Source organism: Haliaeetus leucocephalus, unplaced genomic scaffold (genome assembly GCF_000737465.1).
Source record: "Haliaeetus leucocephalus isolate CR32 unplaced genomic scaffold, Haliaeetus_leucocephalus-4.0 Scaffold183, whole genome shotgun sequence".
Classification (NCBI taxonomy): Eukaryota; Metazoa; Chordata; class Aves; order Accipitriformes; family Accipitridae; genus Haliaeetus; species Haliaeetus leucocephalus.
In genome coordinates this window covers 897731-918788 of record NW_010972619.1, presented here as the reverse complement: position 1 = coordinate 918788, position 21058 = coordinate 897731, and the positions used below count along the sequence as shown (strand labels likewise).

General features: G+C 59.0%; 1 protein-coding gene across 7 annotated transcripts; it reads right to left on the bottom strand.

Moving 5' to 3' along the window:
* Nucleotides 1-5368: 5368 nt before the first annotated feature.
* On the bottom strand, nucleotides 5369-20991 carry NDOR1 (NADPH dependent diflavin oxidoreductase 1). Of its 7 annotated transcripts, XR_774178.1 has the most exons (17): nucleotides 20971-20991; nucleotides 20630-20689; nucleotides 19756-19890; nucleotides 19227-19304; nucleotides 18731-18828; nucleotides 17827-17925; nucleotides 17046-17147; nucleotides 16316-16522; nucleotides 15843-15964; nucleotides 14592-14812; nucleotides 14119-14226; nucleotides 13277-13391; nucleotides 12138-12284; nucleotides 11590-11687; nucleotides 11364-11482; nucleotides 8616-8710; nucleotides 5369-5573 (listed from the first exon to the last, which is right to left on the bottom strand). XR_774178.1 is itself a non-coding variant. In XM_010564617.1 (16 exons), the coding sequence occupies exons 3-16, from the start codon at nucleotides 19888-19890 to the stop codon at nucleotides 5429-5431; spliced, it is 1791 nt and encodes a 596-aa protein (XP_010562919.1). In that variant the 5' UTR covers nucleotides 20630-20689; nucleotides 20971-20991; the 3' UTR covers nucleotides 5369-5428. The 7 variants fall into 7 exon arrangements, 6 of the variants coding, with proteins under 6 accessions (XP_010562919.1, XP_010562920.1, XP_010562924.1 ...); XM_010564617.1 differs by lacking the exon at nucleotides 11590-11687; XM_010564618.1 differs by lacking the exon at nucleotides 11590-11687 and having other exon boundaries at nucleotides 20960-20990.
* Between the last annotated feature and the right edge of the window lie 67 nt (nucleotides 20992-21058).

Here is a 21058-nt window from a genome sequence, read left to right as displayed (position 1 = left end):
GGGGCTTTGGAGGGGGCTGTGCCAGGGGATGGTGCCCTGCAGTCAGAGCCCTGCTGCAGCCTCCCGTGGCTCTCGGCTCGCCGCCCCCGGCCCCACCTTGCCGTGCTGCGGCACACTCGCCGTGCTGCTCGCCACTATCTCGGTGTGCTAAATATAACCGAGTCCTTGCGAGCGGACATTGCAGCCAGGCTCTCACAGGCCAGCCCTGTCTGCACGCCGGGGCACCATGGGCAGTACCGAGCCCTGCATCACCCCTGGGATCAGTCCTGCACTGCAGCCCCCCCAGGACCCCATCCCTGGTGGGGGGATTTAGGTGCCCTTCTCCAGCTTTTAGCACCTAGAGGTGCCGGCAACCCGGCAAGGGGAGCATGGACGTGCTGGAGGGTTCATCGTGCCCCATTGTGTCTCCGTGGGGACAGCTCTGGCCTGGTTTGCCCAAAAGCCCGTTATATCCCCCCACGTAATGTAGAGCAGAGATGTGCCAGGCCTCCCACATGGTGACAGGGTCCCCCCAGGGGTCTGAGCCTTCCGCTTCCCACAGGCCCCATCTAGCTGAAAATGGCCCTGGCCAGGGCCGAGCTGGCGCTTCTCCTGACGGAGCTGCTCCACTTGGTATAAATAAATATTCCTCAGTGTGATGGGGGCTGGGGGGGACCCACCTGCCTCTGCCTCCTGGCCTGACCTGTTTCAGGGTGCCCTGCTCCTACCGCTGCCTCCCGCACCTCGGCACTTTGCCAGAGCAACACACAGCAGCACCGATGCTGAGGGCAGCCTGAGTGCCCCAGCAAAGCCCACGGCCCAAATCTCTGCCCCCATGGGCACAAGGGCACAGGTTTCCTGCAGGGCTGGGCAGGCAGGGGAGCGTTTGCTCGCTCCCCACCAACCTGGCTCTCTTTGCAGGAGGAAGGGGAAGGGGGTCGGTGGGTGGTGGTACCCCACGGTCTCCCCCCCAGCAACAGCCCTGGGGAGGTGCCCGTGGCACATTTCCGGGGGAGAAGGGCAAAGCCAGGACAGACACGCGGTCGGTTGCACAACCCTGGCATGGCCAGGCAGGAGGGACAGGGCACGGCGGTGTCAGCCAGCCCCTCGGCAGGGACGGGCAGGGTGGGGATGGAGAGGGGTGACAGCACAGGGGGGCGATTTGGCATGGGGTCTGCATAGAGCTTTAGCAGGGCTCCGAGGGGAGGCTGGCAGCGATAAATAAGGAGCAGCACATCCCAGGCTGCAAAGATGGGTGCCAGGACCGCAGGAGACTGACCCCCCCGATGGGATCTTGGGAGGATTGTGGGGGTCTGACACCTCCCTGCCACCCACCACCAGCCCAAAGGTGGCTGAAAGCCTGGAGCTGTCCCCGTCCGTCCCCTTCCCCTGGGGGTACAGGTGTCCCCAGTAAGCAGCTGCCAGCCCCGTGCTCTGCAGTGTGTCGGGGAGCAAGGGTGCAGAGGAGCTGCGCCATGGCCCAGGCATTGCCTGGCTGGGACACAGCCCCCGCACGAGGCCGGCTGCCAAGTAAGAAGCATAGCCCACATCCTGCTCACCACTGAGATATTCCTGCCGGCCGCAGCTGGCCTAGCTCCCCGCCAGCCGTGGGCAGGTCCAACGTGAGCACAGCCACGGTGCCACGCTCACTGTGGGCTCCTCCACCTATGGTGCCCAGCTGGAGCTCTGGCAGACAGAGCCATGTTTGCTCTCTTATCTCCATGCAGGGCAAGGCATGAGCACGGGCTGGCACCGCTCAGCTGGGGCTGCAAGGTGCCGCGGAGGGGGTAGGCACCCTCTTGCAGGGTGGCTGGGGACCACCGGCTGTCCCTGTCCCCCTCTTGGTGTCACCGCTGGTCCCCAGGGGGACTTGCTCAGCCCAGACCAAGCACTGAACTCAGCTGGACATGGCTGTGGTACTATTGTAAGTTGTATTTTCAGTCCATGCTGGTGAACCCCATCCATCTGTCCCAGGCGCGGGCAGCACAGCCCACAGCACAGCCCTGCTCTGCCTGCAGAGCCCCTCCAGTTCCTGGCCCCGTGCCAGGGATGTGTCCCCGGTGCAGGAAGGGTTCCCACTCCATCTGCCCCTCCACTGCTGCAGTCATGTGTCACCTGGTGCCCAGTGGGATGCAGGCGATGCCCAGCTCAGGGGTCACCTCCCTCGGCTGCCCACTCCAGCTCCTCTGCTGCCTCAACCGCTCTGGGCTCACCGGCAGCGCCAGGGTATCCAGGGCACCTGGGTTCATAGGCTTGCTCCCAGGCTGGCATCACCACCCAGCATCAGCCCCAGGGGCAAAGTGGGAGCCGGGCTCCTCTCCCCATGCATAGCCCAGCCTGGAGGCACAAACCCAGCGCTATTTGTCGAGGATGAGGAAGAGCAGCACCATCAGGACGATGGGAAGGAAGATAAGGAGCAGACTGAGCATCTCAGCTGCCAGCAGCAGCACCAGCACCACGAGGTAGCAGCAGCGGCAGCGATGCTCCAGCTGCCCCAGCCTGCGGATGAGGCAGGGTGGGTAGCGGACGCAGGGCAGGCACCCGAACATGCGGCTGGTGTGGAAGCGCACCTGGAAGCGATGCTCGAGGGCACCGATGAGGCCTGGACGCCGGGGCGGCAGGGCGGGGGGCCTGGGGGTAGCCAGGGCGCTGGGGGAGCCAGGCTGGGCGTGCAGCAGGAGCAGCTCCTCTTGCAGTTTGCAGATCTCCCACTCCAGCATGGGCGTCTTCTGGCGGCAGATGGGGCAGCGCACGCGGCCGAACTCGGCGCTGGCGGCTGTGTCCATAATGGCGCGCAGGCAGGCGTGGCACAGCACATGGTTACAGTTGAGCAGGGCTGGTTTGTGCCGCTGGTCGTCGTAAGGCTCCGTGCAGATGGGGCACTCATCCTCGCTGCCCGCCGGCACGTGGCATGGCTCTGCCACCGCCGCCGCCGCCGCCACCTCCTCGTCACTTGACATATCCTCTTCCTCACCGGAGAGGCTGAGGATGGAGCTGGAGGCACTTTCCAGGCTGGACGACCCCCTCTGCGGCACTGGGCTCTCTCCACAGGGCAAGATGGGGCTGGTGGCAGCGGCAGCGGGAGGGTCCTGCCCCGCAGGCAGGGAGGCACCGTGGGCAGGCAGCTCGTTGTGCCCTGGCAGGAGCGGCTCAGTTGTGTCCTCCGCCGGTGGCAGGTTCCAGCAGCCCCAGGTAGTGGCGGCCGCCTCTCCACAGAGCTGGGGCGGCTCCCTGGGGCCCCCTGACTCCACAGTCTCGCTCTCGCCCTGCTGCCTGGCACAGCCCTCCCCGCCGGCTGCCTGCACCGGCTGGGGGCCAGGCTCTGCCTCCTCGCCCGCTGCTGGCTCCATGGGGGTGGCTGCTCCACAGCTGCCCTCCTCACCCACCACCCCCCGAGTCCCCTCGGGGCTGGGTGCGGGATGGGGGTGCTGCCCCAGGGCAGGAGGTGGCCTTCAGCACGTTTGCCAGAAGGTGTCCGCACAGAGTCCCATCATCCCTCCAGCACAGTTTGGGACCCCCTCCCAGGCCAATGGGTCAGGAGCTCCCAAAACGGGGCACATGCCCATCACCCTCACCGATAGCCCACCCCAAGCGGGGCATCGCCGTGAGCATCCAACAGCCACTTCTTCCTCTTCCTCCTCCTTCTCCTCTTCCTCCTCCCCAGCAGCAACGTAGAACTGACCCGCCACAGTCCAGAGGAGAGGACAACGAGCAGGGTGCTGCCAGGCACTGCCTGCTGTGCCGGCAAGGGGTGCAGGCGTGGCAGGCACCCGTGCAGGCAGCTGCTGCCTGCCTTGGGCTGGGGCCGAGCCTGGCTCTAACCAGTCTGGTTTGTCAGCTTCTGGAAGTGGCTCAAATGCAGGCAGCCCGGGGCAGGCAGCAGTGCCCGCGCCAATCAGCTCCCGCAGGAGCCGGGGAGGAGCTGGGCCCATGGCCGCCTCTTCTCCTTGCCCAGCAAAAATGGAGCCCCCTCTGCAGCCAGTGCTCCCCACACCGCTGCCCGTGGGGCATGGCAGCATGGGCCCTGCGCTGCCCCAGTACAGCCCCCCAGCTCAGACCCCAGTATAGCGCACCAGCATGTGTCCTGTACTGCCCCAGTACAGTCGTCCCCCTCCAGCTCACCCCTGTCCCCCAGGCTGGTCCCTGTGCTGGGCCACCTCGCCTTGCTGTGCCCCCTAAGCAGCTTGCAGGGCTTGGAAAGAAGAACGCAGCCTGGATAGTGCCCCATGCGAGGGGACAGTGTCACCAGTGTGATGACTGCCATGCAGCAGCACTGCACTGGCCCCCCAGCTGTGCCCAGGGCATGGGGACACCCAGGCCAGCCAGGTTCTGTAAGTGCAACAGCTCCTTGCAGCAAGGCACCACTGGCAAAGCAGCAGGGTGGAGAGACCCGAAAAGCACCCCATTTCCACTCACTGCAGTGCCGTAGCACAAGCACTGCCCCAGGGCACCACTCACCCGTGCAGGACCCCATGATCCGGCACGTGGGAGGGTGGCTGGGTCGTGGTGTGGCACCGCTGTCCCTTCCTGTCCCAGCCTGCTCCCAGGGACTGTCCCCAGCTGATTCATGCTCTGGGCCCTAATTGCTATTTACACAGCGGCACCGAGTTCGCTGAACTGGGGGAGGAAGGTAGGGGCACTGGCCCCACTGGGCCACTGGCAGGGCCAGCAGGGTGCACAGCCCCGAGGCTGCCACAGAAGGGCTGGAGCCTGCTGGCTTGCCTGGCCCTGGCTGGAAGCGGCTCCGAAGATGGGGTGGAGAACAAGTCCAGCAGAGCAGGTGCTCAGGGAACGGGATAATTCAGTGGGAACAGGCACTCGGAGACCTCTGACTTCAGCATCAAGCAGGCTTAGGAAGATGAACTGGCAGCAGAGACAGAGGGATTGAAGCTTCCTCCTGCACCCACCCCCACTGGCCTCAGCCATCGGAGACAGGGGGAACAGGTCTGTCAAGGCAGCCTTCTGCAGCAAGCACTGCTGCCGCTGACTAATGCCAGGGTGGAGAGACTCCCATGCAACAGCTCACTTCCTCTAGGTCTTACCACAAACAACGGCCGCTGCCAATGCCGTAGCTCTAGCAATGCCCACGGGTGCACACCCAGCATGGGGACCCCAGGAGCTGGAGCATGCGGGACAGCAGCTTGGTCCCACACAGGAGTCAGCCAGCAGCATCCCACCACAGAGACTTCTCGCCTCCACTCCAGTGGGGGGGGCATGGCGAGCCAGGCTTTACCCACGCCAAACCCACACCCCCAGGAGACAGGTTCCCCCTGCCCGCTGTGGCCCTGCTGCCATCAGGGAAGGGCTGGTTGGGTAAATCCACTCCCTTCGCCAGGCCCCCACACTGGCTGGGATAATCTCAGCCCAAGGATGATGCCAGAGGTGGATCGTTTTGCTGGCTCCTTTATTCAGGCAGAGTTTGCGGGGAAGGCAGAGGCAGGGAGCCAGCTTACGACCAGGTTTCAGACTGGAAGCGCTGGGACCGTTCCAGGGCTATTAAATGCTCCTCTGCTTCGGAGGGTGACAGGCCACCTTCCAGCTGCAACACCAACTGCAGGGCTTCGGCCACCGCCACTGGCATCTGCTTGGCATTCCTGGAAGAGAGAGCAGGCAGTGCAATGGAGAGAGAGCAGGAAAACTGGGAGCATATCTGCAGCCCCAGCGCTCTGACAAGGCAGCCCATCACCAGGGCAGCGGTCCCTGCAGCCAAACTCGCCGCCCCCAGCACACACCACAGGCTGCCACCGCACTAGGGCAGTGGGAACCTGCCTCACCCTGCAACACAAGCTGCCTGGCACTGAATAAATGAGAGGCTTCAAGAGGCAGCTCGTACCACCCCCTAGAGAGTAGGCCATTATCCACGCAGGGCTTTTCGGCACTGGCATTTGCAGGCCAAGACATGGCCATGGTACCCAGTCCCCAGTGAAGGAGCATCACAGCTCAGTAGCCCTAACTCTGGCCCCCGTATTGCTCCATTTCCCATTGCTTTCATTAGAGGGACACAGGGAATATGCACAAGTCATAATTTATCTGCAGGAGGGCAGGAAACTGTCCTTTCATCTTGGGAAACATACAATGTAAAACATGTCTGATCCTGAGCTGGGTAAGATGACTGCTGCAAAGGAGCAGCTGCTTCCGTCCATCCGCTGCCTCCTTTTAAGAAATCTGAAATTATTGTTTTGATGGCAACATTTGTAACCAAAGCCAGTTCAAACCTCAAAATAAGAGAAATGGTGAGGAAAACATGAGCTCCTGTGTAGAAAATACCCAAACAGGATTCAACACTTGCAAGCACAATTATTTCTTATGGGAAATAAGAAGTTCAGACTTTTTCCTGGAGAGAGTTTCATTTGATGAACTGACTGTGCGACAAAAAAACATCTAATAAAAAATTTCCCAGGCTGCTCCAATTGGCATGAGCATCTGGCAATGTCCTTGCTGTTTCTCAAGAACAAGGCAGAATTCTGACTTGTGTTTGAAGCTGATTAACATCCCAAAATACACAGAAAGGAGGTCTTCTTTTTTTGGAAGAGTCATATCGTTTCTGAGTCAGGCACTGATATGCAAGTGCAAGATAATGTAGCTGGGCTGGTGATGGAAAACATGTCAAATATCTATTTTTTGCAGAAAGAGAGAGACATTTTTGACCTTTTTGTCCCGGGTGAGATAAGCTGGGCACAATCACAGAGAATATACAGCCCTGGCTCCCCAGACCCTGCCCCAGTCAGCAAGGTCCCAGGAAGACAGACACACCATGCTACATGGCCCAGGGCCGCTGCTCAGGGACACACACCCCAGGATTCACTTCTCCCATCTTTCTCCTAGTGTGGCTGAAACTGAATACTATTTTTAGGGGAAAAAAAGGCCATTTTCAGGCTAGCCCACCTGCACTTTCCTGTTTGGCACCCTACTGGCAGTTCAGAGTCTGCAGGCCAAGGAGGGGCACTGTGATCTCGGGCATCTTTACGCGTGGTGTGGGCTGTTCAGGAGGGGTGAGAAAGTGCCCACTGTACACACGACAGTTGCCACTTGTACAAGCAGGATGAGGCTCTCAGACCCCACCTGCCTGATTGGGGCTGAGGGCTACCCCATGCCAGGGACGAAGACCCCAGTGAGATGGGTCTCGGAGCACCCCCGATGTCCAAAACACCATCCTTATGGCTACTGAAAAATCCTGCAATGGGGAGAGCTGTGCAAGCCTTGCTCTTTCCAAGACACTGATCCTTTTTTGGCAGCCCCCAGGGTGTCTCCATCAGCACCAGAAAGCAGTAAAGAGGACGGAAGAAAAAGAGGACAGAGCCATCCAAGACACCATGCCCAACGGTCACCCAACAGCTGCCCAATGGTCTCAGCATTTGGGCTGTGGACAGTGGCACAACCCCAAGTCCCAAGTGCAACTTTATGGAGGAGACCAAACCTGAACCCCAGATCCATGGGTAGGAATGACCAGTTTGGAGTAAGGGCCCCAGGAAGCCCTACGACGTGGTGAGGCAGGCCAGACCAGGCAGCAACACTGGTGTAGCAGTGAACAACAGAGCGGTGGGCGGCCTGGCCTCTGCTTCCTGGACAGTAAACAAAAATCTCCTTCTCCCAGGAATGCAGCGAGGCCAGTCTCACCCTGCAGGGCACTGGGGAAGTTCCTGCTCTCATGAGGGACAGGCAAGAAAGAGTCTCCTGCAATTGCTGCTTGTGTCGACAGCAAGGGACAGGTTTGCACAGTGCTTTCCAGGTCACGGAATGCACGACAAACACCATCGCCAGCCTCTCATCAGCTCAAGGAGCCCAAAGCATTTCACAATGCTCACCCTGGGCAGCAGGTGAGCAGCCTCCTCCCTGCCGTACCGGCAGTGACTAGGGCAGGCAGGTTAAGCACTTTGCCCAGGAAAAGAGCCACAGAGCTAGGAACGGAGCTACAGATTTTCTGCCTCCAAAGGCCAGACCCCACTTTTTGGCCAACAGTTTAAGATTTCCAACCAGCCCAAGGTAACCACCTGGTGAATGACTGCGCTGTCAAAGGAGGCAGGCTGCGGTGCAACATGGCTTGTCCCTACCCCAGGAAGGCAGTTTTGGGTGCAAAGAGCCAGACAGGATGTGCAGAGGGTCCCAAAAGCTGTTGTTCACGAGCCCGAGCACCAGTGGAGCTGGTGCTTTAAAAGCTTCCTGTCCACCTGAGCGGCCACAGGAACCGCACAAGCCTTTTTGTCCAGTTTCACCAAGTCCCGCTGGAGGAGTGGGGTGTGAAGAGGCCGGGGCTGTCCTGTGTATGGCTTTGCCATGGGTCAGAGGCCAGGCAGCCTGCTGGCAGGTGATGCTGGTAACGGGCACTGGCAGTTGAAGGGATGGGCACACGGGGTCGGATAGAGCAGCTTTACCAGGGTTCCAGCTCTGCCCCTCCTAACTGGAGTGCAGAGTAGGTGAGAAATGGCCTTCTCGGTGCAGGGCTTGTGGAACATGACATACAGAGAGGAGGAATGAGCTGGTCCCTCTGCAGCAGTCACTGCAGCCCCTAGAGACCTGCCAGGGTGCATGGTGCGCTCAGTCTGGAGGCTGAACCAAGGAAAAGCCTCCAGCGAGGTGGAGAAGCAGCAATGTGCAGTTCCACTGCCCCAGTCCCTGCACAGCGACCTCTCACTCACCCAGCCAGGTAGATGTGAGCGTTCCTGCTGTTCAGCAGCTCCCACACCAGCCTTTGGTTCTCCTGGATGCGGTGCTGAACATAAACCTTCTCCTCCTGCAGGGAAACACAGTGCTGAGCCTGCCAGCCCTGGCAGCAGCCCCAGCCCCAGCTCCAGCATGCCTGCCCGGTGCCTGGGGACTGTTCTCAAGAGGCTGCTTACAAGAGCTCAGGGCAGCACAGTCCCCCAGAGCAGGGAGCACTGGAAGAAGAAGTTGGATCCACTATAGCACAGGGAAGGGGATCCCCACACCTGATGTCAGCGCACTAGGATGGGTTGGTGGGAGATCGGTTCAGCAGCAGGAGCTTTGGTGGAGAACACGCCCCAGGCAGCCCCCAAAAATCCTTTGGCTACCCCCTGCCTCCCTCCAGCTCTGGTGAACAGCCAGGGCTATGAGCTGGGGAGTCCTTGCGAGGGGTCCCCTCCTGCCCTCTCCTCTCCCAGCATGGGCAGAGGAGGCTCTGTGCCCCTCCCTATACCAAGGTTGCTGCAGAGACCCTTCCCCACACCCCTGGATGGTGGTCCCAGCCCTGTCACCTGCTGGAGACATGAAACAGCTTGGAAGGGCAGAAAGCTTGGAGGGATGGCCTCGGTCCCACTCCCTCCCCCTCCGCCATGCTTAGGGACTGGATACAACTGGGTTTTGGCACAATATAGTCCAACCCAGGAGAGTTTCCAAAGGGTTAATCCACAAGACTTCACACATCCAAGCAACTGCCTACGGCCCTGGCTTCTGCCCAAGAGGAACACCATTGCCAACATGCCTGAATTCACTGCTGGCCCAGATGGCTCCTCCGTGACAAAGGTGACACTGTGATGGAGGCCAAGCCCTCTGCTGCATGTCCCACCACACCAGGCTCCGCACAGCTGTGAGCTGAGCCACAGGCGCAGCCTCCTCCCCATGTCCTCCTCCCTCCCATCCAGCCCCAAAAGCAACAAGGCTTTTGCTGCGTGTCAGGCTCCCTGCATGCTGCAGTCTGGAGGTGTGCGTGGGAACAACCCCAAGCAGCAACGAGCCCCGGCTGTCACAAGAGCTGGTCGCCGTGTTGTCAGCAGGTCCCACGCAGCTCCACTGGTTGCATTGCGCTGTAGTCAGGTCACCCAAAGGCACAGCCCCACTGCTCCGACCCAGCTGCTGGCAACGCAGGAGGTAAGCAAGCCCATCACAAGCACCAACAGAGCCAGCCAGTAGCTCAGCTTCAGCACATTAACATTAATCAGCTAAGTGCTGACAGAGGCTCTGCTGACGAAGCTGGGGCTCCGAGGGGGTCATTTAAGGACCTGCAGCTACCTAGAAACCAGAGCACCCCAGTGACAAACTCAGGTCACAATGTCTCAGCTAAACCCCAGGGCATCCTGCTGAGAATTAGCAACAGCCGCATTAGGCTGGGATCAATCAGTCTGCACCACGGGGCAGACATGGTGTGACAGAAGGTCACTGCAAAGGGGACCTTACAGAGAAGAGAGAAATCCTGCTCAGCTATGGAGCATCCCAGCTCCTGCCAAGCTCTTTGAAAACAAACTTTTGGATGAGTTAACAGCTGTGGCACCTCCTAGAGCCACAGGTACAATGGCCCAATGTGGCACATCTTACCTGGCTGCGCTCTTGCTTGCCTCCCTGCAAGGACTCGGTGGCAGAAGACCCTCATGACAAACTGCTTTGCCCCACAGAGCAGGCAAAGCAGGGAGGCTGGGAGGCACGCTCTGATGTGAGTCCCATCTCTCCAGAGTCTTTGGGGGCAGGAGGAGACTCTGGGGCCACTCTCCAGATTTGGGGAACTGCAGGTGCCCCCCCTTCACTGTGTAAGCCACCAGAAAAAAAGCAGACCGGTCATCCAACAAACCTCTGCAGTGCTGCTCCTGTTCATCAAACACTTGGAAAGCCTTCACAGAGGCATTCAACTCATGCCTTACAAGCGACTGGATAGAAGATGCTGGCTTCATGTCAATGCATGCACAAAGCCAGGAGAAAAGGACTGGTGCAGCTGAGCTACCTAGAAATGCCCATTCTCACTGACCCTTTTTATCAGATCTCTCTGTTTCAAAGGCAGGCTGAGCCTTCAGTGCCATCAAGGGACAGGGCAAAGCAGTGAAACAGAGTCCCAGCTTACGGAGCCCCTCCAGCAATGTAAAAAGCTGTGCAGCCCAGAGAGGGGCTGAGAGCTGCCCATCAAAGACACTGCCTAGGAAATAAGGGAGCCAAATGAGGGGCTGAGTTGCGGGGGTGCTCATACCTCCAGGGAGCTTTCTCCTGTACGGCTGAGGCTCGGGGAGAGCTGGCACAGAGGCCAAGATCCTCAGCTTTAGCCCGTGATCAGAGGGACGTGGTGGGGAGGGTGGCACTCAACCAAGAAACGCCCAGTGACACCCCCCCCGCCCCCAAGAGGCTCAGGAGCCTTTTATCACTGACATGGTCCGGCCAAACAAAGCTGGCTAACCCCTTATCTGCTCGGGTGCTCACCGGCCCTGTACCAGCAACCTTTCCAGCTCACCTCAGCCAGACACATCCCAGCTGGGCAGTGGCACTGCAATGCTAGTGACGATCCCAGCCAGGACCAGGGAGGTGTGGGGAAGAGAAGTGACCACTGTGTCACCCCACCAGCCCCTTTGCAGGCCATGCCAACAGGACAGGGGCCAGAAACACTGGCAGAGTCCCATCAGTGCTGCCTAAGATGCTTCTGTATCCACCCTCCCCCTCTGGGAACTAACCTGGTCCCTGGAGAAGGCAGTGAAGAGCGTCAGGAAGCCCTTTGTCACCAGCTCTTCCCACTCCGCCTGGCAGTAGAAGTCCTTGGATTTCTGGCGGCAGCCAAAGAACAAGCAGTTCCCTGCAGAGAGCAGACCACAAGGGCTGTGCTGGGTGGACCGAATGCCCTGCGAGTGCTGGGGACTGTTGGTGCCCATGGGACCTGTGGCAGAGCCCCAAGACTCTCACCTCTCTACTGCGCCTGGCTGACAGCCCTGGCCTGGAAAAGCCAGGAGCCACGTGAGCGTGAAGACAAGTGACCTGTGGCAACGAGAGGCCTCTGTGTGCTGGAAAAGCAGGAGGTGGGGGGCAGGTAGGTCAAGAAGAGCCCCCCAGGGCTGCCAGTTCCCCTCCACCAGCCTCAGCTTCCTGCCGAAACCCACAGCTGAGCCAGGGGAACGAGGATGGGCCAAGGGCAGAGGCATGACTCCTTGTGCAGCCAAAGACAAGTCCAGCAACCCATCTCCACTTACAGAGAGCCAAGAAAGAGCCTCTGCAGAGCCCTGCCCTGACCCAAGGAGCAGCCTTGCAGCACATCCTGTGAATAACCACACAGGCTGCATACACCAGGCTCTGATCCTTACCTGCCCCAGAGCCCAGCTTGCTCCCACTCAAACACAGCAAAGCCTGGGCCTGTCCAAACCCTCCAGAGCCCTCAGTCCCTCCTTCCCATATGCTGAACACAGACCTGTCTGCAGCAAGGGACATCCAGAGTCCCTCCCAGGACCATTCCTCACCTCTACGTCCTTGTGCCACCCGCTCCTGTATCGCTGCTCGGAAAGGTGCCACCCCTGTGCCAGGGCCAATCATGATCACAGGGGTGTCAGGGTCAGCTGGGAACTTCATTCCTCCTTTCTTCACCCAGAGAGGTACCCGGAAATCACCTGCAAAAAAACCCAGACCAACTACCATCACCCCACCACCATGGCATCTGTGACACCCTGCAGAGGATGAGCTGGACATCCAGCTCTTCCAGGATGCTCCGAAGATTAGGACAGCACCTGGCTTAGCACCACCCCAGCACCATGGCACCCCTGGTGCCATGGGCACACTATGTGCGTATGAAAAATGCTTCAGCTGTCTCAGCAAGCACTTGAGCAATCTTCAGAGCAAGGCAACGGCCCCACAGCACATGGGCTGTGGGACAGCCTCCTCCTCACACAGCTGATACCAGGGAAGACAGCAGTGGAGGCAAGCAGAGATCTCAACCTGGCTGTTGTGTAAGGGAGGGCCAAACTTGCCTCCTCTGGGAGCCAGAATAGGGGTGAAGATCCCCATCTAGGTACTCTGAGAAGACCCAGTCTTGCCCTGAAGTCATACAGAGCAATTCTCTACCATCCTGCAGCAGGGAGACTCTGTGAGCTTGTCAATTTTGCTTGGGGACCCAGCTGGATGGGTTTTGTGGTTAGGGCAGATAAGCAGCACACAGGCTTCACAGGACAGGATGGATGTGCTCAAAGGAAGGACCATCCTTCCCAGAGCTGGTGCTATGGGTCTGGAGGTATCCAGCAGTCAGAGCACTACCAGCTCCATGATGCCAGAAGCAGCCCACTGTGAGACAGTGGGGCATGCTGGTGCTGGGATCAGGAGGGTTGAGCAGCTGGGAGACAACCAGGAGCTCAGGGTGCTCAGGGCAAGCTGGAGGAGCACACCATGCTCTGAAGAAGATGGGAGCAGTGAGGAAGGACGTGTACTGTGAGGTCAGCCTGTCTGGCCAAGCCAGTGTGCTCCAGCTCCCCATGGTGGTGCTGCTCCACCCAGGGTCCAGGCAGTCCAGCATGTGGCCAGCACACACACAGCTCCACCACAGTCCCGTGGGATCAGTGCTGTGTGCTGTGGCAAGCACACAGGGTCCTCACAGAATCCAAGCAATTACCTTGCTCTGGGTTGAGAGAAGCCAACCAGGTAGAACAGAGACCACGGCGGGGTTTACTGAGCTGTGTCTTGTACCGCACTACTGCCACGAGGATCTGGATCCGATCAGGGTGAGCCTGTGTCCAGACAGGAGCCATGAGAAACAAGAAGACACCCAGCACAGCTCTGCAGGAAGAGCCCAGTGCCTTCTCCAGGGACAAAGCCTGTGCCAGCTCCTGCCAGGGCATCTGCAACACTCATCCTAGCCTGAAACCACTGCTCAGACAACAGAAGGGAGCACACCCTTGTCCAAAATCTTTCCACTGGGGAAGGGAGTTTTCCCAGAGAAGCACTGCTGCAGGAATGCTCTGCACAGCTGGCAATGGCGACAGAGACTTTCCAACCCAAGAGGTCCCCACTGAGGGCAAATGCCACTCATGCTTGGGCTGACATCTGCCAAGCCACCTGGGCCAGGTCCCACTGCCACCTCCTGGCAGCAGCAGGAAGCAGCACTCCCCCTCCCATGGCCACACCACCCAGGGAAGCTCCCAGCCTCTGTGGCCGCTCCCGGTGACAAGGACACCAGACTTCTGCAGTGCACTGGGCCAGCCCCAGCACCTACAGGGCTGCAGGAGAGTAAGCACCCTGATCCAGAGGCTGGCACAGCCCTGGGGTTTCCATCCAGCATGTCGGGCTGACGCAGGCTCACAGTGGAGTGGGTGTTCAGGTGGGATGTGGGTGCTCAGAGGGTCTGGAAATACAGCCTGAACGGCTGCAGCGTGCATAGTGTCAACAGTCAGCCCTGGCCCTACCAGACCCTCAGCTCAGAGTGTGACACTAGGCTGAAAAGGGCTGAGCTCTTACCAGCATGGAGGAGGCGATGGAGAAGGCGCGGGGTCTGATGCGAGGGATGAGGTCCAGCAGGTATTCAGGTGGAATGGCACAGGTAGTGTGGGGGAAATCCCAGAGGGTCTGCGAAGACAAGGCGAGGTGAGACCTGGTACACACCAGAAGGCAGCCTACCTGCTTCTCAGGGCATCAGAGGCTGTTACACACTGCCGTGCCACGCTGCCCTCAACCAAAGGCACCGCACCGGGTACCTCTGAGCACCAACCGCCCTGCCCTACTGCCTTCCCCTCACCCCTAGGCTGCAGCACAGAGCCCAGAAGGATTTGGAGCAGGTCTTAACCACCAGTGGAAATCCAAGGACACTTCAGAAAGTGGGTGAAGTAGATTAAATTCCTCAGCCAAGAAATTATGGCTGATCATCTGCCTGGATGCTTTGTGACATGGCACAGCCCTCACGGAGCGGGTTTGCCATGCTCCCCCAGCCCTACCTCGAGAGTGGTCCTGCGGGGCCGGTTGCAGTAGCTGTACAGCTCTTCCTGGCCCTGCGCAGAGCTGAACTCCTGTAGCTTCTCCCGCTCCAGCTCGTTCGTAGAGAAGTAAGACAAGAGCTCGAAAAAGGAGCGCCGTGGCACACAGGAGATGTCCAGGTAGTGGGTGACCAGGTGCCGGATGGTGCAGGGCTGTGGCAAGAGGGCAGGGAGGGATGCATCTGCAAGGCAAGGCAGAGGGGAGAGCTCAGGGCCAGCACTGGGGCCAGATACCTGAGCACTGCCTGCCTGCTGCCCCCCACAGCTCTGGCACTCCCCAGGCGCCCAAACAAGGGCAGCCCTGCTGTCTGCAGGCACCCACACGTTGCATGAATGTGCTTGTAGAGCTGACTTTAGCTACTGTCACCACTGCTCCTCCCATGGGCCCCCACTCCCTCCTGCTCTCCACAGCTTGTTTTTCAAGCCCACACATTTGCAACAGAGAATGTCAGTGGTGTTGAGCTGTCCCTCACTTTATGCAAGTGCTTTAGAGCAATGCCTTACCCATATGGGTCCCACCTTGTCTGCACACAATGCAGTGGAAATAACCAGTGGTGTCATATGTGTCAGGCCTGTCCTTGTCTCCTACTTCTCTCCCAAGGGGGTGAGGAGTAGCCTGAATTTCTTGGGTTTGCCAGCCAGGCAAAAATCCCAGCACTGACAGACACACAAAAGATAGAGGGGCAAGGGACATTCAGGGGACAGGAGAGAAAGCTCTCCCGGTACCATGCAGACTGCAAAGCCACCAAGGGTTCCGAAGGGCCTCCAAGGGGTTTCTCTAGTTGTTGGTGCTGGTTTGTGCCTGCAGAAGCACCTGCAGTAAGGTCTCTGGTGAGCAGGCAGAGTGAGGAGACCTGCATGCCCCAGGCAAGGAAGCATAGGCTTCCCGACTTGGGCCTTGGGCTGGGGAGGCTGCGGGATCCTCCACGCTCTGTGCCGGGGGCTGCAAAGACACAAGGCACGGCTGCAGCCTGGACACTGCTGGATTCCTCCCATGAGTCACACTTGCCCTAATGCGGGATCCACACGCGCATAGCACTGGGAAGGAAGGAGAGCCCCCACACTGCGAGACAGGCAGATGTCCTGTATCCATCAGCCACTCCCAACTCCCTATTAACCAGGTGTACAGCAAAGGAAAAGCAGAGCTCCAGGCTGGGCCAGAGCTCAGGGGGCTGCCCTGTCCCAGCAGGGAGGGACAGGAGCAGGACCTACCAGGCTCCGTGGGCTTCAACACAAAGCGTCTGTCTGGATCCAGGCGCAGGAGCTGGCAGAACTGCTGCACATCTTCAGGGCAGTTCTGGGGCTGGATCATCACCACGTCCCCGGCACTGAACCTGTGGATGCAGTGGGACCTGCTGAGCACAGATACAGGGCAGGCCCACAGGCACAGCACCACCAGCCTGACCAGCACCGGCACCAGGGGAGAAGCCACAACTCAGTGAAATTTCCAGTGTCACTAACACTGTGCTCTGTAACCTGACAAGGCAAAGAGAGCTGGTCCACAGACAGGACCCATGCTGCTGTATGCCCCTGACTTTGTCACGGAGGACGACAGTGCAGCAGAGACCACATCCGCAAGGCTGCAGCCTCAGATATTACTGAAGAAGGGGAGTGGAAGAGGAAGACAGGCTACAGGACACCCGATCCCACACAGCAAAGCTTGGGGGAGTTAGGAAAATGCTCACATGATCCCCGAGCCTGTGACATCGAACTCGATGAGCCGGACATCCTGGAAATGGGATTCTGCCGTGACCCGCTGATTGGACACCACCCGGGCAGCGAAGGGATGCAGCTCAGAGGGAACAGCTCTAGGTGCTATTGGCTGGAGCAGGCCACCATTGGGGTACGGGGAGTCCTCAGCCAGGTAGTGCAGGGTGTATTTTGGGGGTGGGCTGTGGGGAGGAGAGCAATGCAGTGCAGTTACCTCCATGCCACAGTTCCTCTGCTGCTGTAATGCTAGAGGCTGGAGGCAGGGAGAGGCTTGAAGTCTCCCACTGTATCCGCCACCCATCATCGCTGTCCCCTGGAGCTGGCTTGTGGTAAGAGAACGCAATGCAGACTGCCAGGAGAAGGAGATTCCAAAGGCCGCAGAGCAGGCAGAGGGAGGATGGCTGGGCACACATGCTTAGCAGGTCTGCCAAGGGCAGAGGCACATCAGGACAGCAAGATGGGCAGAACCCTGCCACGACAGCTGACACACACACCCAGGGGACAAGGGGATACCCCATCCAAAGAGAGACAGGTCACCTGTGGCCAAAGTCCAAGGGATACTTGGGACACCACAAGCTGTGTGGGGAGGCTTCCTGGTCAAAGCAGGGCACATCTGCACCCCAGAGAACAGCCAAGGAAGCGTGGCATGCAAGGAAGCATGACACCAGCCAGCTCCAGCAGTCCCAGTCTACCCTCTGCACTTACCGTACATCTGGACTGATGATCTCAAGGCCAGGAGGAAGAGGATACAAGGCAAGGATCTTGTCCCATAAGGCCAGGAGCCATGGATCTACCACTGCATCTGGCCTGCAAGCAGGAAATTCAGGCTGCAGCAGTGCAGCAGCATCGCTTCAGGCTCAAGGGCTGCTACCCCTGCACCCAGACAATGCTGGGCTGCCCCTGGGCAACCACCTCTGCTCCTCTTGCTGCACAGTTGCTCCATGCCATTCCCTTCCAGCTTCAGGTCTAGAAACATGTCTCAGCCACTCTAAGCACTCACTCGCTCTCTGGGGCCCAACCACTGATGTCTGAACAGAATCACCAACCCCCCCGAGCACAACTGGTGGCAGTCACTGACTCCCCAAGCCACACATGGCCTCTGCCCTGTGCAAGGAGAATAGCAGCACAGCTCAGGCTGCTGTAATGCCTGCAGGTACGCAGATGTGTGACACAGCCATCCCCCGGTCTGAACAGGACTGGGGCAGAACCAGGAGACATTGGCACATGCTGGGGGTTGTGGGACACCCTGGAGAAGCAAGTGACCCAGGTCCTGGCACAGGAGAGTTATGAGCAGAGAGCACGTTCACAGAGAGCAGCAGGAGGCTGCTGACCATGTCTGGGGTGCAGGAGCAGACCCCAGGTGGGAGCAGTGCACTGCTGTCCCCAGGGCTAGAGTAAAGCATACACAGCCCTGCCGGCAGCCCAAGGACAAAACTGTAGTGCACCCCAGGGCTCCCCCCCTGCTCCCCCTCCACTGGGCTCTTACCCTAAGTCATGCTGGTCGTCTCCCAACGCCACTGGCAGCAGAGGGTTGCCCCCAAGCTGTAGCAGCCGTTTGTGCAGCTTCTTCGCAACAAAATTAAACCTGAGCAGAGAATAGTCGCAGCTGCAGAGGGCAGGGCTCCTCCAGCAGGACAGCGGGCACTGGCTACATGAGCCAGCACACGCTGCCAGGGCTATGCCAGAGCAGCACAGAGGCAGGTCCAGCCACAGCCAGCATGCACGACCTGGCCCCGTGCCCTGCCCAGCCTATGCCTCCATCCTGGGGCAGCTTGGAGAAGCAGCTGGCTCCCACTTGCTGGGCCACACAGCTCCCAGAAGGGACTTGGGGAGGTCCAGCTTCCCTTCAGGGCAGCTTGTGCCCCAGGCAGAGAAACATTTCCTTCCCTCTAGCCCCTCACTGCCCCGCGGAGCTCAGGCACACTCCCATCCCTCCCATCACAGCTTTTTCAGGCACATGGGAACAATCCTTTGGGAGAGAACTGGGACCAATGGGGCTGGCTGCCACTTAAAACTCTGTTTCACGTCTCCTGTTCGCTTGGTCCACTGAAATTGCTGTGGCACAGGCTTTCCTGAAATTCAGAGAACTCAATGGCTGTAATAACTGACTGAAAAATGATGTCTGACAAACTGCAGCAAAGCATCTGCTTGAAGAGGCTGGGAGGAAAGAAATGGGCAGAAGCCCAGTTCCTGGAAGTCATGAGGGACATGGGCTGGTGGGCAAGCATTTTTAAGGCTGGTGGGAATTACATTTCATCCGAGCTGCTGCTCTAGAGTCAGGCTCTGTCTTCCCTTACCGCCTTCATTCTCCAGCCACTCTGGTCTTGCCTGCAGCCAGAGCTGCGAGGAGCAGTTGTCACAGGAAGGCAAGGAGCCGCAGAGCTGCTTACTTGGGATAGGAGGAGTCGCCAAGGCCCAGCACAGCATAGTCCAGCTGGCAGAGGGAACCGGGCGGTAGGTTCTTCCGGAACAGAAACCGCCAGAACATCTACAAAGGACACAGCCAGGGAGTCATGCTGCTGCCAAGAAAGCCTTCCCTGCCTGCCTGTCCCTAGCACCCCACTTGTCCACCCACCGGGTCCCTCCTGCTCTCTGCTGAGTCCCAACAAAGTGGGGAGCACGGCCTTCTGCAGAGATGACCGCTGAAAGTAGCCACCACTGCTACCTGCCACGAGGACGATGCTCTCTCAGCTGTTAAGCTGCTGAAACCTCACCAGCTCCCTGCCCATGTCCCATCAGTAACATGAGATGTGACTGGTGCTGCTCCAAAGCCCCCCCCTCCAAAAATAACTGTTGCTCAAGCTGCAAAGTAGAACTATGGACTGAAAAGAAATCCAGTCACTGGAGCAGGAATATAAGAAGAACATAGACAGGAGCGTGTCCTACCTTCATGTTGTCAGGTGGGTCACCCTGGCCAGTGGTTGCACAGACAAATATCACCAACAGCTCATTGATGAGGTTGGCCTGCGGGCACCAACATGGAAAAGCACATTCAGGTCAGCAACCTACAAACGCTGTCCCAACACAGCTGTTAACATCCCATCCCATTCATGAACAGACCACACTCGGAATAAAACCCACAGCCCCACGTGGCACAACCTTCTCTGCGGGCACTGCAGCACCTGCTGCCCACACGCTGCCTGTAGCATCAGCTCCTTGGTGCGCCTTATCTTGCGGGGTACAGCTGAGCATCTGTCATCTAACACAGACTCTATCCTAAGAGTCACTGCTCAGTTTTCACACCTTTTCAGCTGAGTTAAGCACAAGCTGCCCTCAGGAAGGGCACAGAGCCAGGGTCTGGTGAAATACAGCAAGTCACAGCAAGGGTAGAAGATGCCTGAGCCCGAGAAATGGGGTTGGTGGAGATGGAGCAAGACCAGAAGTGCCTGGAGCACCCCTCTGCATCATCACTCACCACGTCATAGCTGTCCAGCGCCTCCACTCTGCACTGAAAGTGGCGTCGCTTGGCTTCTCTGCCAATTCTCTCAGCTGTGTCTTGAGCTGTCCCAGTTTGGCTGCCAAAAAGAACAAGGAGTTTCCGTTCCACCATCTGCAAGAGACAAAACAAGAGGAATCACCAGGAGGCGAGGGGAGGTGTGGGGAGGCACAGCCACACCTGCTCTGGGCTGGGCGTCACAATGACACCCACCCAGGCTTTAAAGGAGTGCTGGTGGCTGTGGGTTCAGGTGACATTCGCAGGGTTGATACTGCAAACAGCAGGCACAGGGAGGGCTGATTAGTCTGGAGACAGCAGCAGGATTCAAGGCTCCCGGGCTCTCTTTCCACCCTTGGGCAGTGCTGAAGGAGTAACACCCCCTTTGCTGCAGTGTCCCCATCCACAGGAGCAGCAGTGACACTACTGGGCTCCTTGTCCCCACTGCTAGGACAAAGGGAGGAGGCTGGCTTGGGAGTCCAAAATCCAGGGACAGCGATCCACATTTGGGCTCATTTTAACTGTCCTCATCACCGCAGGCTCAGCACACCCCTGGGATCAGCTGTTCCCCATTTCTAGTTTGAACATTTCTGTCTGCCCTGCAAATCCCCACCTGAGGGGGCTGGAGGAGACCTCGGGAGCTCAGCGACGGAGAAAAGCGTGATGAGACACACTCTGCCCTCAACTGCGCTCTCTGAAGTGGCAAAGACCCTGGGTATTACCAGCAATCACAGCCCACAGGGAATCCAACCCAGACAGATGCCCGAGCTGCAAACCACCGGCGTCCCCACGGGCAGCACGTGCTGCTTCCAGAATAACTAAAAAGAAAAAATCCTAAGGAGGGTACATTACTGGCCTCGTTACAGATGAACTCCTCCAGAGAGGGGCTGCAGCATCACAGGATTTCCCCCTTGCCCTGAGAAAAGAAAAAAAAAAAAAAGGGCTTGGTTGTTTTGGGGTTTTTTTTTTTCCCCAGTGGGAGCACTCTGGGACACACATCAGGACCGTCGGTCCCTGTGCAAGGCCTCGCTTCCCTCACAGCCCCCGGGGAAGGGGAGGCAGGACCCCCCCCGCAAAACCCCCCTTGGGGTCTCTCTGGGTGCACCCGCCCTTTGGCAAGAGGGGGACGGGGACGGAGCCGGGGCTTAGCCCCCGGCTCCATCCCCCAGCCCCCGCTAAGACCCACCGTGCCCTCACCGTACACCATCCCCGCCCCGCTGCTTCCGCTTACGTCACCAGCTAGCACCGCCTCTCTAACGTCATCACTCTGCGCCGCCGAGGGGCC